Source organism: Notothenia rossii (assembly GCF_949606895.1).
Source record: "Notothenia rossii genome assembly, contig: scaffold_91, whole genome shotgun sequence".
NCBI lineage: Eukaryota > Metazoa > Chordata > Actinopteri > Perciformes > Nototheniidae > Notothenia > Notothenia rossii.
This window is the reverse complement of record NW_027639797.1, coordinates 1-19,018: the sequence shown is the minus strand read 5'-3', so window position 1 is coordinate 19,018 and position 19,018 is coordinate 1. Positions and strand designations below refer to the sequence as shown.

Below are 19,018 nucleotides of genomic sequence, written 5' to 3'. Positions count from 1 at the left end.
GGTGCAGAGCTGATAGAAAGGGACACCTGGTGGTTGAAGAACGTTATTGAATTTTATTATTTTATTATTAGATATTAATAGGCAATAACAACCGACCGTCGGGGTAGCATTTGCTTGGCATTTCCGGTTATTTCTCCAATGGTTAACATGGGTTAACAATACCGTGTAACTATCACGTTTGAAGGGACGAAATCGTGGCATCTTCACGTCTCCCAGCATGGTAAATCGTCACATGTTCACGTCTTGCCGTGATAGGTTGTTTTTTTTATAAAGTTTTATACATAAAATTAGCACTTTTGAAACAGGAAGTGAAATAGAGGGATATGGTGCATGGCTAGAATGGGTGATCTGTTTGGTATTTTGAGCAAAACACTTCATAGACATGTTTTTTATATATTTTGATATATCTGAGACCTATGCTATTGCCTAAAAATAGCATGATAGATGACCTTTAAATATGGCTTAATGTTAGCTTCTTGCTTCTGTAGCTTCAGACACCGCAAAAGTGGTGTAATAAATGGAGATTATCCTGCTGAACACATTGTGTACACACATAAATGTGTGTTTGCCACAGAGCATATTTACTGCAGTATTTAAAAATCCAATATAAAAATGTTATAGCTTTTCGTGGAGGGAACTGTTGAGATGCTAACTTCCGGGTTGATCTGCAAACACATGTCATCACTGCACCACTCTATTGTTTCACACAATAATAAATAGCATGCAACATGGTTGACAGCTAGAAAATGAACATTTTTTATCTTCTTTCTTATTTTATTGGCTTCACAGGAGAAAGGCTTCCGGTCTCTTACCTGGTAAAACTTTAGTGTGTAGTTATAATGAAGGTTTTGTTTGCTTGATAAATACAGGACTGTCTCAGAAAATTAGAATATTGTGATAAAGTTCTTTATTTTCTGTAATGCAATTAAAAAAACAAAAATGTCATACATTCTGGATTCATTACAAATCAACTGAAATATTGCAAGCCTTTTATTATTTTAATATTGCTGATTATGGCATACAGCTTAAGAAAACTCAAAAATCCTATCTCAAAAAATTAGAATAGTTCCTCAGACCAAGTAAAAAAAAAAGATTTATAACAGCAAAACACAATCAAACATTTGAAAATATCCATTAATGCACTCAGTACTTGGTTGGGAATCCTTTTGCACGGATTACTGCATCAATGCGGCGTGGCATGGAGGCAATCAGCCTGTGGCATTGCTGAGGTGTTATGGATGCCCAGGATGCTTCAATAGCGGCCTTTAGCTCATTAGCATTGTTGGGTCTGGTGTCTTTCAGCTTCTTCTTCACAATACCCCACATATTCTCTATGGGGTTCAGGTCAGGGGAATTTGCAGGCCAATCGAGGACAGTAATGCCATGGTCAGTACACCAGTTACTGGTGGTTTTGGCACTGTGGGCAGGTGCCAGATCATGCTGGAAAATGAATTCCTCATCTCCATAGAGCTTTTCAGCAGACGGAAGCATGTAGTGCTCTAAAATCTCTTGGTACACAGCTGCATTTACTCTGGGCTTGATGAAACACAGTGGACCAACACCAGCAGCTGACATGGCTCCCCAAACCATCGCTGACTGTGGGAACTTCACACTGGATTTCAAGCAACTTGGATTTTGCTCCTCTCCAGCCTTTCTCCAGACTCTGGCGCCTTGACTTCCAAATGAAATACAAAACTTGCTTTCGTCTGAAAAGAGGACTTTGGACCACTGTGCAACTGTCCAGTGCTTCTTTTCCTTGGCCCAAGTCAGACGCCTCTTCCGTTGTCTTGAGTTCAGAAGTGGCTTGACCATGGGAATACGGCTATTGTAGCCCATTTCCCGGACACGTCTGTGAACAGTGACTTTTGATACCTGGACTCCAGCTTCAGTCCACTGTCTTTGAAGCTCCCCCAAATTCTGGAAGCGACTCTTCTTCACAATGCTGTTAAGGCTGCGGTCATCTCTCTTGGTTGTGCAGCGTTTCCTGCCACATTTCCCCCTTCCAACAGACTTTTTGTGGATGTGCTTTGAAACTGCACTCTGTGAACAGCTTGCTCTTTGAGAAATTTCTTTTTGTGTCTTACCCTCCTGATGGAGGGTGTCAATGACGGTCCTCTGGACAGCAGTCAGATCAGCAGTCTTCCCCATACTTGTGATTTAGTTTACTGAACCAAGCTGAGTGTTTTTCAAGGCTCAGGAAACCCTTGCAGGTGTTTCGAGTTAATTAGACGATTCAAGTGATTCGTTGAACACCCTACTAGTATACTTTTTCATGATATTCTAATACTTAGAGATAGGATATTTGAGTTTTCTTAAGCTGTATGCCATAATCAGCAATATTAAAATAATAAAAGGCTTGCAATATTTCAGTTGATTTGTAATGAATCCAGAATGTATGACATTTTTGTTTTTTTAATTGCATTATAGAAAATAAAGAACTTTATCACAATATTCTAATTTTCTGAGACAGTCCTGTATAAGATTCTCACATTTTTTGCCTTGTTCGTTTGGCTTTCGTAATTGAAACAATAAACGATAAGAGGAAGAAAATCAGTTTGGGTTAGTCAATTATCTTCCAGTAGTTTCTCAAGAAGAGTCTAAGTCTTTTCAGCACTTAGCCCAGATGCAATGGAGTAATAAGATATATATATATATATATATATATATATATATATATATATACATACCATGGTACTACATACATAAATTCCCCTGTATGCCATACATTTGAATGATAAAGTTTCTACCTCCTGAAGATGTTCCCGTAGTTAAGAAATATAAAATTATAATTTTGAGATATTATGCCAGGATTATGAAATACTTCACTTATAAATCAGAGTAATCTTTTAGATAAGATAAAATATAATTTTATCTTTGTAGGCCATCGTTTCCCCATAATTTGGAGATACTTAGTGACAACTATAATATACTATATTACAATTATCAGAAATAGGACATAATCAGGAATACTAAAAGAAACCCATAATTACCGAATAAGTAACAAATACCGGGTCAGGATTTCCATTATCATTAAATACTGTCATGATCATTTGATTAAAATGAAAATGATTTGACATTTACAAAGGAAAAAAAAAAACTCAAATCACTTTTTCAAAATAAAAGTTGTGGTTTAACCAAGGCACATTCATTACTACACAAAAGATGGCAGTAGTTGCCGACTGCAGTTCCTTTATTAAAAAATGTACCTTCACACTTTGAGTTTACATAACGCTCTCTTTGGAACTCCACTTTCTTTCACTCTCACCATTGTTCTGACTTGCTGTTTCCTTTAATCTAACCTTGAAGTGTTCCTGTTATCACAGCCAAACAAGTTGGTAACTCACAAACCTCTGAATCATTTGACAACACAGCAGTTTATTGCAGGTCTTGTGACAATGGAAACCTTCACAAACAAACATGACAGCAGAGACATCCTGGGGCTGGCCGTCTGACTGATCTCAGGTCTGCTCATCCTCCCCCCCTCCCTCATGTGTGTGTCAGTGCAACTGAGTGCAGCTTTTCTACCTCTACCTTTCTAGAAAAAAAACACCTTTCTGCACCAAGCCCCCAGGCAGTGAGCCGGGCGTTGAAGCACATTTTTATAATCGATAATTATTTTTGAGCTAAATCAAATATCCAGAACGAACCCTTGAATAGCCCTTTAAATCATTATGGGCTAAAAGAGGTCAAATGCGCTAATAGCCAAATCCAGAGTTATCTCCCTGTCCATTCTTCTGACTGAGCCGAGAGCGGACATGATGGAGAGGATTGGAGGCGGGGCTTAAGGAAAATAAAAGTATGCATGCTCTATGGACCGCATGGATGTGGAAGATCGCTCAAAGATCCAGGGAAGATCTGATAATAATAATACATGTTATTTATATAGCGCTTTTCCTGGTGCTCAAAGACGCTTTACAAGCAAGTAGAGAAATAACAACAGAAAGTAAAAAGCGCTGAGCCAGGTGGAATGGGGCGGGGGGAGAGGGTTAGGAGTCGACAGCAAGAGTGAAAAGGTGAGTTTTGAGGCTGTTTGGAATGGCGTGAGAGGGTTGGTAGATTGGATGTGACTGGGAGAGGAGTTCCAGAGGGAGGGGGGGCTGCAGCAAAGGGCCTATCTAGGGAAGGTCTCGGGAAGGTCTAGGGACAGTTTAAGGAAGATCCATAAAACGACTAGTGAAAACTTAGATAAGATCCAGATAAGATCTAGGTATTTTTGTACTTGAGTCAGTCCATTTTGGCTTTATGCGCCACTGAGCTACTTTGATAGGAATGAACGAGACCCTTCAACTCTGGATCCAGTTCTCTTTATACGTCCACGATGAGGACAGAATGACTGACATGGTGACTCTGAGAGATGTTTGTTGGTGTTCTCTGTGAACACAAATGAAAAGTTGCACAACCTGCAGCTATGATGTTGAGCTCTGGAGCCTGGAGGGTGGAAAGCCTTCCGTACCTGGAGGGTTGCTGGTTAGAATCCACTATATGGACTGAAGGACAAAGGGACGTCTACCAGAAGACCTGGGCTACACTGGGACAGTTCTGTGGAGAGAAACATGCAGGCTCATCAAACAGTCCCTGGGTCAGGTGACCAGGGGTTGGAAATGCTTGGTATAAAGTCAGATCTTGCTGTTCTCCAAGTGGGAGTCAATGTGTTTGATGAGGGCGTCGTCAGGGTAACCGGTGGGGAAGGTCAGCTGACACAGGGGACAGCTCCGAGCAGCACTCTCCTCTGACTCCATCCATAACTGTGGTACAGAGGACAGAGGGGGAGAGAGGAAGAGAGGGGAGGACAGAGGGGGAGAGAGGAGAAGAGGGGGAGGACAGAGGAGGACAGAGGAGGAGAGGGGGAGGACAGAGGAGGAAAGAGGAGGAGAGTGGAAGGACAGAGGAGGATAGAGGACAGAGGAGAGAGGGAGACAGGGGGGGACAGAGAGGGGCAGAGAGGGAGGGAGAGGGACAGAGGGGGAGAGAGGACAGAGGGGGACAGAGGAGGACAGAGGGGGAGAGAGGGGGGAGAGAGGGAGAGAGGAGGACAGGGGAGGACAGAGGGGGAAAGAGGACAGAGTGGGAGAGAGGGGGAGAGAGGAGGACAGAGGGGGAGAGAGGAAGACAGAGGGGGACAGGGGAGGACAGAGGGGGAGAGAGGAGAACAGAGGGGGACAGAGGGGGACAGGGGAGGACAGAGGGGGACAGAGGAGGACAGGGGGAGAGAGGAGGACAGAGGGGGAGAGAGGAGGACAGAGGGGGAAAGAGGAGGACAGGGGGGGAGAGAGGAGGACAGGGGGGAGAAAGGAGGACAGAGGGACAGAGGAGGAGAGAGGGGGAAAGAGGAGGACAGAGGGGGAGAGAGGAGGACAGGGGAGGACAGAGGGGGACAGAGGAGGAGAGGGGGAGAGAGGAGGACAGAGGGGGACAGAGGGGGAGAAAGGAGGACAGAGGGGGACAGAGGAGGAGAGAGGGTTACAGAGGGAGACAGGGGAGGACAGAGAGGTAGAGAGGAGGACAGAGGGGGAGAGAGGGGGACAGAGGGGGACAGAGGAGGAGAGAGGGGGAGAGAGGAGGACATAGGGGACAGAGTAGGAGAGAGGTGGACAGAGGAGGAGAGAGGGGGACAGAGGAGGAGTGAGGGGGAGAGAGGAGGACAGGGGAGGAGAGAGGGGGAGAGAGGACAGGGGAGGACATGGGAGGACAGAAGGGGAGAGAGGAGGACAGAGGGGGAGAGAGGAGGACAGAGAGGTTCAGAGGTCAAACTATGGCGTGATCACGGAATCTGTTTTTTACTTCATTTACACACAAGCTTTGTAATCCATTGGATGTTGTCAACATGTGTTCAAATGTGTGATGTATTAAAAGTATATATATTATATATACTTTTATCTTTTATTGGAAATCCCCCTTTTACTTCGTTATTAATATAAATATCTCATTTTTATATATTTATTCTTTTTTTTGTTTTACAATTTTAACTTATCTTTTTTTTTTTTTAAAGAAAAAAACGGGTAAAATTGACCCGTTGGCGGTTCTAGTGTTAAAGAATCATAATTATTGCATTGATTGGCTATCCATACCTCTAATGGTACTAAAATCATCCAATTGAATACATCCTGGTAAATGTTTCTGGACAGCAGTTTGACCTTTACAAATCAGAGGACAAACCAAAGATAAAATACAATTCCTGTGTTCTCGTTTCTGTAGTTTCAGCTTTCTCTCGATTGATGGACCGCCATGGTGCGATACAATCAGATGAGATTAGATTCAACTTTATAGTCCTCGCACAAGTGCTAAACAACGAAATGCAGTTAGCAGAACATTTGCTCGAACATGACATGGTTTGTGTCAGAGTCGTGGTTCCTGATTGGACTGCCTAGATTTGAAAATGATTTCCCAGGTTAATGCAGCAACAATTGTCTAAATCTAAATACCTTTCTCTTTAAGTTTATGTTTCTTTTTTAACTGCTATACATATTTCATGTGTCTGGTCCTCCGTTGGGAATTACTTGTTTTTTTTAAACCTCTTTTTTCCCTTAATAGTTGGTTTCCCCTCGAGGAATGCATGGAACCTTTCATCTGCTGTGTAATCCTCATCATTGTTTCTACTCACGTTAATGGAGGGCCACGACTGAGCATGCTCAGTGTTCATGTAGGGAGGCAGATGGCAGGAGAGGGTGGAGGGGCCCTCAGGGGACGAGAAGGAGGGATGGCTGGGCTGTTTCCTAGGAGATTGGAATGAGGGGTGTAGGGGCTGTTCCCTCGGTGACAATGAGTCAATCCCAATGGCGCCGAGCGTCCGAGGCGGGCTGGCAGCCGGAGACAGATACGTACAAACGTCCTGTGAATGTACGAGAAACACACACACCCCAAATCAATCATCAAGATTTAAGACATGAGAAGAGCCACACACATTCAGATCATCATTACCTCTTCATCATCAGAGGACTGTGGGGGGGTCACCAGTGGGGTGGGCTCGGGGGGGTTATCATGGCGACAGAAGTGATGTACCTGAAGAAGGGGGGGGGGGGGATTATAGGATAATACAATATATGAAATGTTAAATGCAGTGTTCCAAAATCCACTTTCTCATGTCTCTTCTACATCCATATGTGTCCCCCCCTCTGTGGAAAGAGACTCTGAAAGTTTCAGGAACAAAGATTCTCTCACTTTTTGTCCTGATCCATTCATATAAAAACTGAAAATCAGATTTTGGCCACTTTGTGATGTCATAATGTTTTTTGGCTTGTCTAACCATTAGCCAATCAGCAACCAATTGCTAAAAAGAGTTTCTTAAATACAACAGTGAGGATGTGTATAATGTTGAAGTCTGCAAGTTTGAATCGAAACAAGTTTCTGACTGCATTAACGTGTAAAGGCGTTTTCATGTTATGTTAAATAAATACATTTATACTTCATGCAGAAACTGCAGGTGCAAAGCATTCAGTTGGCATGTTAGTAAAGCGGGGAGTTGAGGGAATCTAAGGAACCCATTTTCATTCAGATATATTAAGGTGAGAGGTTCGCCAAAACTTAGCCTAACCTTGGAGAATCATTTAGTTTCAACGGATTTGTAGTAAGAGCATGGGCGTAATTTCCACTGGGGACAGGGGGGACATGTCACTTTACGACGTTGTTGTTAGCATTTGGTGCTAGCTCGGAGCTAACGGAGATTAGTAGCTGTTTCAACAATAAGGAGAGGGAGAGCTCTTTCCTGTCGGACTTTGAGAGACTGAGAGAGAGAGAGAGAAATAGAGAGCGAGAGAGAAATAGAGAGAGAGAGAGAAAGAGAGAGAGAGAGAGACAGAGAGAGACTGAGAGAGAGACTGAGAGAGTTACGTGGGTTGTTGTTAGCATCTGGTGCTAGCTCGGAGCTAACGGAGATTAGAAGCTGTTTCAACAATAAAGAGAGGGATAGTACGGAGCACCCTAAAAATAAAAATGTATTGCGAGATCTCGCAAAACTTTTAATTTAGCTTGTACTTCCTTGTCAGTTCGGCTGCTACGGCAACACAGAAACCACAACAATGGAGCGGTTCATCGATTTTACTTTGAGCTTGGCCTTAAATATAAAGATATAACATCAGTGCTTGGCAATAGGCACGGGTTTCACACATAGACTGTATATATAAAGGGTTTCACATAAGTGAAAGACACCTCAAGAGAACACTCAGAGCGAGGGGACATGCACGTCCCTCTGAGCTGAGTTATTGACAGATTTGAATTTCGCGAATTCTTTTTCTTCTCCATGTCCCCTAGGGGGCTCCGTAGGATAGCTCTTTCCTAAGTTATCTCAGTGGGTCTCAAACGGTTTGCTCATAGAAATCCATCCAATGTGTACTATAGATCAGTACAAAAATAAAAAACACAGTTTGAAAGGGGAGTGATGAGTCAAATATGCATAAATAAAAAGAAAGAATGCAGAGATAAAGATAGGAGAGAGGAGTTTATCAATGATGTGTGTTATTGGTTGTGAGCATATTGGTTTTTGATTATTGAAATATATACAGTTCTGTTTCATATGATTGTTAAGAACTGTATCCATACATCTCTTAATGTTGCCTTCAAAGTGCACCAGATTGATATATTTAACTTCAATTTAAAGAAACAAATCTTCCCGGGGTGTATGCCCCCGGACCCCCCAAGAGGATGTGAGGTCACCACAAATAAAACAGGTTCACATGAATAGGATACTAGATAAGTGTGCACACTCATTATATACACTACACATTTTTCTTGGATTTGTTAACACTATAGTCCCTAATATATTTGTAGAAAGGAAGGAAATGGAATTAAATTGAGAAAATGTTTCATTGCGGAGGACCCCCTGTTTTGTGTCCCCCCCACTTCTCAAACCCAAATTACACCCTTGAGTAAGAGTACCAGTAAATATAATCTAGCTTTAAAACTGAGCAAACTTTTAAAGAGAGTTTAATCGATCAAGGGTGATAACCTTAAAATACTCTAGCAGTCAATGACTCTCAATAGGCACCGCCATAAGGGGCCATCTTACCACTGGGTCAGTTCATTAAATGGAGGTCACAGTAAAGCTCATAGAGCAGCACCGTGCTCAGATACTTAGCATATCAAAATTGCATGATCTTGGTTGAAACACTCAGTACCAATCCCAACTGCCTGGGGAAACAGTGTCAGCACTCAGCACAGTTTCCATGTGCAGCAGCACACAGGCCTGTGATCACTGTATGCAATTTAAAGCATCAGCTTGGAGCTGTAAACACTTATTGAGTGATATGTTTCACTATCCAGCTGATTTATGGATGAGTTTCTATTTTGTGGATGCCAGGAGGAAGATCATCAGTGGTCTTCGGACCACTCAACAAATATGGGATGAACTGGAACATGAGATGGTAGTGGACCCGATCACCAATACTAGTGTTAGACCTGATGATGACACAACAGCAATCATGTCAGGCTCTAATGTTGTGTGGTAGAGTAGACTACCTTATGTGCTGTTTACACGAGAACGCAAACGGTTGTATCTGCTACTTTTCTCTTTCGTATAGCCCGTTCGCTCACACGAGGCCGTAACGGAAACGCGGAGACAGACCCCGCAAATGATAACGGGTCCCAAGGTGGATAGATCTGCAAACAGAACGCTCTGGGGGGCCAAAAGGCTCCGTGTGTACGCCCTATACGATCATTTCCTGATAACGATGAAGCCATAGCCCCGCCTCTCCCCACCTCTGCTGCTCACTGCTACAGATGTTAGTGCAAAATCTACAGGTCCTCTACCACAACCATCAGCAACAAGTGGACATGGAGAACTACATGAACTACATGTTGCTAAATCCACCGCGGGGCATAAACAGAAGGGCAACCATGGCAACCATGCTCGGGGGTCTTCTTTGCTGCTTTTGGTGTATTTTGTGGCGAAATACAGCGCCACTTACAGGCCCGGCATATGTACTACAGCGTCTCCAGCGCTCCCGAGCGGTCTCGTGTGAACGGAAGACTTTTTTGATGTCGTATTCGATTAGTTTGCATTTCGTATGTGTTTGCGTGTAAATGGGGTCTCAGTGTCTGCTGTGTCTCTATTTGCATATTTCTACAATTACATGTACTATTTTGAGTTCTGATAAAACAATGCATTCACTTTTTTTCTCCGCCTCATTGTAGCGAAAAAGGGCCCAAATATCACATTGTTTATTTCTCCCAAGCAGTGGTGGCTTTAGACTCTTTCGTCGTCAGTCATTTTGACGGACAGGATCGTAACATTTCTGTCATAATCCATTATTACCCGTCGAGTACACAATTTATCACTCACTCGCGCTGACGGGGGGGTAGGCTATTCGATTAACGCGAGTGCGACCACTGCTCCCAAGCCCTGTTGTTGCTATTTCATTTTCTGTTAAATAAGGTTAGTTAGACCATGAGTTAGACCCGAGTCTTCCTAACAGTTCACAGTGTGCCGCTGCCCGGTGTAATTCAAATGTACCGCCGCGCGCAGCACGGACACACAGCTGCTGCCCAGCACCGGAAATGGAACTGCTGGGAGAAAAACTGACTATCAGAGATGTAACGTTATGTTTGATAATATTTAGTCTCCTAATTTTTCGTCAACGAAAGTAAAGAGAGATTTTGGCATAGTTTTTATTTAGTAAACTACATTTTCGTCTCGTCACTTTTCGTCAACGATATTGCATGATGATTTTGTTACAGTTATTGTTTACTGCCGTCCGTGCCTTCTCGTCATCGTCTTGTTTTAGTCATGGAAAAAAAGGTAGTTGGCGAACATATTTCGTCATAGTTTTAGTCAATGAAATTAACACTAGTAGCTATGTACGTATGACCAATAAAAGCCTTGAACCTTGAAGTGTGAATGAAGAATCAAAATTTAGAGAGTTAGCATGCTAAATTTCTATATTATTCCAACCTGTGCTACTGGAAGGCAGTCAACTCAGATGTGAGGTCACTACTCATCCGACCTCCGACGTCCAATGTTAATGGAGTGCAGCATTGGACTGTTAGCACTGAGTAAGTCCCTGAAAGTCTCACCTCAGCAGCCAGAGGGAAGCCCAGGTCCAGAGGACAGTGATGAGGACTGCTGCTCAGACTGCCTCCCCCTCCCCTCTCTCCTCCCCTCTCCCCTCTAGGTCCGTGAGCCGACGCCGGTCTGACCAGGCCCCCAAATGAGGTACGAAGCTGGGGTTTGTTTTGTCCATAGCTCTGCTTCTCCCCCAGGAGGGTCCCGGGCTTGGGGAGTGTTGATACCGGATCCCTCATCAGCCAAGCCAGGGGCCGGCGGAGGCCTGAGGGGTCAGATACCTTGGAGAGGGGCAAAGGTAAAAAAATATAATAATAACAATAATCTCAGTACACCGTCGCCGTAATAAGTATGTTTAATTAATTGTTTTAATATGCCTAGATTGCCTACTCTCAAAGTCATGTATTATATTATTGAGTCAATCATATAATACATCCACCATGCTTTACCTGAACCTCATAATGACACTAGAGAGGACGGCAGAATTGTAATTTCCCGTGTTCGAGGAATGCAACAGAGGCAAGACACTAGACCCACCAGAGAGTTGAATGGAAATAAACATCTGTCTTATTGGCTGACAGGTACCTATCCTGTGAGATGTGACAATGTTTAAACTGTCAGTCGGACTCAGAGTTTTTGAAGATGGATATAAGAACATATTTTCTTAAAAAAGACGACAATTCTCAAGTGGTGGCTCACACAACAACCCCAGAGCCACCACTTGAGCCAGGTAAATGGTATGTAAATGTCAGTAAACTTCCAAGATATGCGAACATGTAAGCAAAGCATAAATTACAGCTACGTTGAAGTTACTTTGAATCGCGGGGGTAAGCTAAACCGTTAGCAAGTAGCTATAGCTAGCCAGATATATTAAATAAACACTTAGTCATACAATCTAAATGTAATGTTTTTTAGCGTTACCTGGTGATTTCAAAGAAAGCTCTCTGGAAAATGTTGACTTACTGTTCGACATGAAGCTAGAAGCTACCTTACAGTACACAGTTGATACTGAGTTCTGTCAGTTAAAGTGTTTCATAGTTAGCTTAGCTAAGCATCAACCTAGCAATGAAATGATGTTATGTGACAGCATTTCTGAGAAAAGGTCAGCTGAAATGGTGGCATGCCACTGATTTACGTGTCGACAGCATGTTTGAACGTATTTGCAGCAGTAAATGTGGGTGTTTGGCCACTGACGTTGCCATAACAACACCTGAATTTAAATGTGCAACCTCTTTTTGTGACAGATTTTTACATGAAAATATAATTCTTCTGAATGATATTCCTATTGACAGCTAGTTTCTATGGGAACATTATGAGATGGACAGCCAGAGAGAATAAATGAAAAACAGTTAAACAGTGAAATACTATATGACAAAACAAGAATACAGTTTAAAAGGGGAGTGATTTGTAAAATATAAGAAAAATTAAATCTGTTTAAAGTTCTGTTTCATATGGATGTTGAGAGATGTATCCATAGATCTCTTAATTTTGCTCTCAAAGTGCACCAGATTGATGCTTTTAACTTCATTATTTAAAAAAGAATCTTCCCGGGAAGTCTAGGGCCGGCCCTGAGTGCACGCTTGTGAGTGTACAATTATTTAAACATACATTAAACTAAAGTACGCGATACTCGCATGACGGGCAGCGAACGGCAGTTTCGCCGGCGTCTCCCCAGCAAAGGGGCATGTGAAAAAGACGGAGGTGCATCACTTCCGTGGTTTACATATGATTTAATGAAGCATGCAATTTATTCTTCCTTTTGCGTTTATTAATGATAGGGGATGATTGTGTTATAAGATAGTTAACCTGTTTATGTATGGGTTTGGGTCGTATAGTTGTTCTCATGTTTGAGGTGTTGACAATGCTCTTTTTGAATGAATTGTGTAACTAATTGACGGTAAGCCTGTGGGGAGGGGCTATGTGTTCATAAGGGACGGTGTTGGCCCTGGACTGCCATTGTGGAGATTGTTGCAGCAAAGGCAACAGCTAGTGGATGTGTTTACTCCATATCTAATGGAAAGAAAACCTAATTTTGGTAACTCTGATTTTGTTTATGTACTTTATTCTGTTTCTATATTCTGGTCAAACAGTATATATTTTTTTGTCGTTATAAATACAGCTTTTTGAGCTTAAATCAATTTACTACGCCTATGTTTACGAACGGACAAAGAGAACCCCGTCACAATTAACATGATCAAACTTCCCATTTGTAGCTAATTACCTAAGTTTAACTCTCCAGCCTCACCTCAGAATAACTGCGTCGGCCCTGGAACTTGGCCCGTAGACGGCAGCAGGTAGGCCGATGGGAGTAGGAGGCAGGGCCGTCGGTTGGGGAGTGAGGAGGGGAGGAGGTGGGGTGGAGCCGGTCAGGGGAGATTGAGGGGCACTGGGGGGAGGTGGGGGAGAGACGCTGAGGGGCTGGGGAAGGACGGTTGACTTGAGGAGAAAAAAAAAACATAGAATTATTGGAAAATAAAGCATTTCTCTCTTACTGCACCCCTGCCATCCCCCCCACTCAGTTCAGTGGCCTCTTGTCAGTGAATATTTCGAAGGTATGAGGGATGATGGTAAAGAAACCTTATTGCACAACATCTTTATCAGAAGCATGAGAACGATACAATTCTTTAACAAAATATGCATTACTGACCATCAGGTCATACATATCCTGGCATGTACGTTTCACACATGCTAACACTATTAAGGCGAGACACCCCAGGTGCATAGGAAAAATGTTTTAACTTAAAGATATCAGCTAGACATTTCTCCAGTTAATTACTTACAATAAGGCAATTGTTTTTTGTATTACACGTTTTCTGAAATAGCATGTTTAAATATGCAAATGATCCATTATCTCATTAGATATACGCATGTTAAACTTTTAACAAATTTCAGGAATCGAAATCGGAACTTTGGATAAAACCAGGTTCAAAATTCTCGTTTCATTTTGTAGTCATATTAGTATTTAAGGCTTTTACAGAAGGAATGTTGGATATCTCTTTTTACCACTCCATAAATCAGAAAATACTGTCAACAGCCCTAAAATATCAATTTTCGCCATGATTATAGTAGTACAATGTTATATAATTCCGGCTATGAATGATATATGAACAAACAGTTCAGTAAAAGCCTTCATAATATTGATAGGAATATAACTGGAAGGTTTGGTGTATCTACGTGCAACTGAAGTGGAAATTTCGGACTCGAGTAGGAGAAAAAAATCATTTTGAGAAAAGGACCTTTAAAGATTGCTGTGAGGCGCTAGCTAAACCCTCCTGTTCTTTGGATGATAGCTTGCACATCGACGCACTCCGTGAAGATATTTCATTCTCGGGGTCATTTGTTTTTTGTATGACTTTGCTTCGTGCAAGTGACAATTGTTGTCGTCTTCTCTGTGAACGTTTTTTTCGCCGTTCTTTTGCCATTTTGAGATTTAAATTTCTTGCGGAAAGCTATCCAGGAAGTGTTTTAGCACACCACGTGACGCATCTGAACGAATCACGTTGTCAGAAATTGACACCAGCCAATGAGATTTTGTTTCTTGGTTTAAGAACCTTTTGTACTTTCACGATTGGTTGCTGATACAAAGGAAATGACCATATTTGGATCCGATGAGATTGTGCTGGAGAGACGGAGCTTTCCAAAGATATCTCTGATGACATGGTGCAAACAGCGGTCGCGGTACTTTATGTTACGTTAGAATGCTAACTTTTGGTGAATTTAGGAGAAATATACAGACGCAAATAGACAAACTATAGTAAAAATAAACACTTCATTTTTTACGTTCTCCTTCCAAAAGCCTGAAAGAAAACATGTTATAGAATAAAAATAGCACAAAATCTCAAAATTGACAAGTGATTGAAAAGCGATGTTTTTGCCTGCCGTGTCTTGCCTTTTTGATTTCGTGAGTTGGACGACGAAGCGTGCCCTGTCGCCCAAACTCAATTTGGTGTGTCCCGCACCATCGGCCGTGACACGCCTTATTTGGTCTTTCATGGCCGACGCACAGCCGATTCAACATGTTGAATCGGCCGTGCGTCGGCCACAGGCAGTCGGACAAAGAAATCACTCTGATTGGCTTTTCAGCTAGCGAATCAGTGCATGAGAAGCGAAACGGTTGCTTGAGAATGTCTTCCAAAAGCAACACTCCAATGGCTGATAGCTCCAGTACCGCACGAAACATGTTTTCGATGGACGAGAGTGAAAATGGAACGCACACGCTATTTGTTGTTTATTTAGATCACGCAGTCTGTTCTTCTTCTCTGTCTTCTGGTTGTTGCCTCTTTTGAATGACGAATACACACTACCGCCGCCTGCTGGTAAGGAGAGTTATTGCCACTCATGCATGTGCAGTTCGTACGTGCTCGGCTGAAGTCTTTGCGGTGTGTTCCAGTGCGACACATGGCCAAGACGCAGAAGAACGCGCCGACGCAACAGTCGGCGTCGGCGAGTTCTCTGGTGACTGCTTGGTGTGTAATGTGATGAAAATACATGATTGTCCCTGTAACTCGGCCTCATCGCAGCTAATATTAAATACCTAGCGGAGGCTAATTATTAGGATTATGTCTTTGTGATTGGCCATGTTGCCTATCCCTTGCCGTGTGGGCTGAGGATCATACCACTAACCCTCAAATTGATAGATGCCCCATATTCCCCCTGAGCCACATGTGCTTTGCTTCGACTGTAATACACATTTTGAATACTAAACGTACATGATCACAAAAGAACGTTTGGGGTCGTGAAGAAGCCTCAAATTCACTATGAACATGCCTATTGAACCTTTTCACCTTTATCTTTAAACTGAGCTCCTATTACTTTATTGGAAAATAGTTGGCAACACTGGGCTGGGTCTCTCAGGCCAGACAGTTTAAAAAATCGAACTTAGTTTTGCTGGCTTCTCCAATGTGACCTACCCCAACCTTTTGTGTGTTTCGTCAAACACCTTGCTTTTGTCTGTTTCAATTCCTGTCTTTGGAGTTTCCCGCCTGTTGTGCTTAGTTTGCCCCGCCTTGATTCTTTCCACTTGTGTGTAATCACCTGTTGCTCCTGTGTTTTGACCAGCCCTTTCTAGCTGTGTTTTGTCAAGTGGTTAGTTTCTGTGTGCTTATGCCTGTCTCCAGTCGATTTTTCTGAACTTTCTCAATATCTTCTCATTAGTATAGACTCTTCTTTATGATATCTAATGATACCATGAAGTTAATTACACAAGAATCCACTGGGGTGTTTACCAGGCTCCTGTGAGACGTGCTGCAGAAGGTCGCTCTGTTTCACAGCCAGACTGCGAACACGACCCAACTCCTCCGTTAGCTCTGTGTAGGCTAATGCTAGGTTAACCCTGCAACAACAACACAGTCTGAATAACAACATATCACAATCTGACAGATATACACACTGCTTCCGAGTCACACTTACTGTTCGTCCCCGGCCTTCTTTATCCACTCTACGTCGCAGTGCTCACAGTGTGGGGGGGGCTCCTGGGCCTGTCTCTGTGCTTCCTGCAGCTTTGCGACCTCCTTCTGCAGCCTCTTGAGCTCGGCCCTCAGCTCCCCCTCCCGGTGGCAGGCCCCCTCCTCCCGGTGCCGGGCCCCCTCCAGCTCGGCCTCCAGGCGCTGCAGCTTCAGGTCGGACAGAGCGTCCAGGCTGCGGGAGCTCTGCAGCGGCCCCCCCCGGCCCTCTGACAGAACCACACACACATCAGTACAGGTCAGGACACTGGTCTAATGGAGGAAGTGAAAATAAGTCTCTGCATTTAGCCCGTTCTCTTTGTAATTTGATTATTGAAACATTAGAACATCTTTTCTTTTCTTTCAATGTCATCCAAATGTTTTGGGATGCTTTCCAGTTTAAAATTAGAAGAACTTCCCGGTCATAACGTGTGATAATATAAAATGTGGCTTTGCATTTTGTAAAACCAAAAACTGAATTTGCTCATTTTATTACTTTAACAAGATATTTCATACAAAAATGTTATTTTATCGATATTTCCTTAGTGTTTATGCATTTCTTAATAACGTGAAATTATATAATTAATTAATTAAATTGTGAAAAAGTAAAAAAGCTCAACGAGAGACAACTTGTGTTTTTTTTTTTTTTTTATGTTTTCGTTTAATAATGCCCTCAGTTTTGAATGAATGTACTAAATCCTGATGTTTTACGAGCTTTTTCTGATGTAATGCGATAATTGTTGAATAAAGTTTAAAAAAATAAGAATACGAATTTAATCCGTTCTTGTATTCGGAGCAGTTGGCAGCTTTTATACATCTTCTCAAAGCACTAGTCAACAGTCCAAACTGGGACTTGAACTGGCGACCCTCCAGTTCTGAAGCAATGTCCCAGAGCTACTGCCGCCCCCATATTAATGGAAGAATAAGCTTAAAAGGATTCAGATGGCAGTTTCCTTTTGATTACTGCCTCCACAACCAGAAGCAGCTTAATAGTGTTACAGTAAATCTTACATTCTTCTTTATATACTTACCACTAGGGCTAACTTACTCTATATGGAAAAAAATTGAGGATTTTGAGCTCCTAGCGTTGACATCTGTCTTTTAAGTAAACCCTAACTATTTACTATTACTTATTTTTGACACTATTATAGTTGGTGTAAGAAAAAAATATGTTAACTTTTATTTGTATAGTGCTGTGTTTACCAAAGCAACCGAAATCACGGCCGGTGGTTGTTAAGCATGAGGAGGGTGCATCGATCCACACTCTTTGACCGTTAGGAGTGCACCATCTGGGTTATCATAGAGCATTTCACCATGCTTCACATTGGGATGCACTTATGCACTCAAAATAGCACATGTAAGCACACAGTCCGCCACCGGGGCACAGTGCATCTCTGTCTGCTGCTCCACACAGAACCCACCTCTGGGAACGTCCAGGCTGGCGTGCAGCTGCAGATGAGACTTGTGTGCGTCTTTGCTGCGGAGTTGAACGCTGAGCTTCTGCAGAGATGTTTCTCTCTGTCTGAGAGCCGACTCCAGACCGCAGATCTGCTCCACATGCTGCTCTGCCAGAGAGGTCTGACAAACAAACACATTACGGTGAAACTGAAGCACAAACTGCTGTTCGATACTTAACACAAACGTTGTATTGCCACCAAACAGTGTGTGTCTGTGTGTGTGTGTTTACCATCTTGTCCAGGTCCCTCTGGACGTTGCTCTTCTCCAGGTGAATCTTCTCATAAGCCTGGATGACTTCCTCCAACCTCTCCTCTCTTTCCTTACTCTTCTGGAGCTGACACAGAAACAGGAAGGAGAAACATTTCAGACTTTGCTTTAAGAGATAATTAGAGTAAAAAAACAATGTGGTCGTTAGTTTTGTCCATCATTCATCTTGTTAACAAACAGAGTCCTTACTTATTTAAGTGCTGGAATCAGCTAAATTAGCGACATGGCTATAGGCACTATACAGTATACACTTCAATAGTCTCATATCAAAAATAATAACCAGGACTGACCACAAAGAGCCTCTCTGAAGAACCAGCACCTTACCGTGGTAGAGAGGTTTGTGTGCCCTGATGAACCTGGGGGCTGTGTTGTCTGGAACCTTGTGTTCCTGGTAGGGTCTCCCATGGCAAATTGGTCTCAGGCAAGGGGCCAGACTAAGATTGGTTCAAAAGACCTCATGAAAGACAACACACGAAGTGAGGATACCCGGCCCGGAGGAAGCCCAGGATCCGTCCAGAAATGCTGAAGGCTCTGGGTGTTGAGGGACTGTCATGGTTGACACGTCTCATCAACGTTGCGTGGAAGTCGGAAACAGTACCGAAGGAGTGGCAGACCGGGGTGGTGGTTCCCCTTTTAAAAAAGGGGGATCAGAGGGTGTGTGCCAATTACAGAGGCATCACACTACTCAGCCTCCCCGGGGAAAGTTTACTCTAAGGTACTCGAAAGGAGGGTCAGGCCGATTGTCGAACCTCAGATTGAGGAGGAACAATGCGGATTCCGTCCTAGTCGTGGAACGACGGATCAGCTTTTTACTCTCGCAAGGATCCTGGAGGGGGCCTGGGAGTACGCTTATCCAGTC

General features: G+C 43.0%; 1 protein-coding gene across 1 annotated transcript; it reads right to left on the bottom strand.

Annotated features, from left to right (window-relative positions):
* Positions 1-3,358: 3,358 nt before the first annotated feature.
* LOC307027395 (TANK-binding kinase 1-binding protein 1-like) lies at positions 3,359-18,967 on the bottom strand. The gene is made up of 9 exons (XM_079695640.1): positions 18,122-18,967; positions 17,856-18,012; positions 16,403-16,664; positions 16,219-16,325; positions 13,239-13,429; positions 11,005-11,274; positions 6,919-6,999; positions 6,602-6,829; positions 3,359-4,745 (listed from the first exon to the last, which is right to left on the bottom strand). Exons 1-9 carry the CDS (start codon positions 18,122-18,124, stop codon positions 4,617-4,619), a joined length of 1,428 nt encoding a protein of 475 aa, XP_079551766.1. The 5' UTR covers positions 18,125-18,967; the 3' UTR covers positions 3,359-4,616.
* Positions 18,968-19,018: the final 51 nt, after the last annotated feature.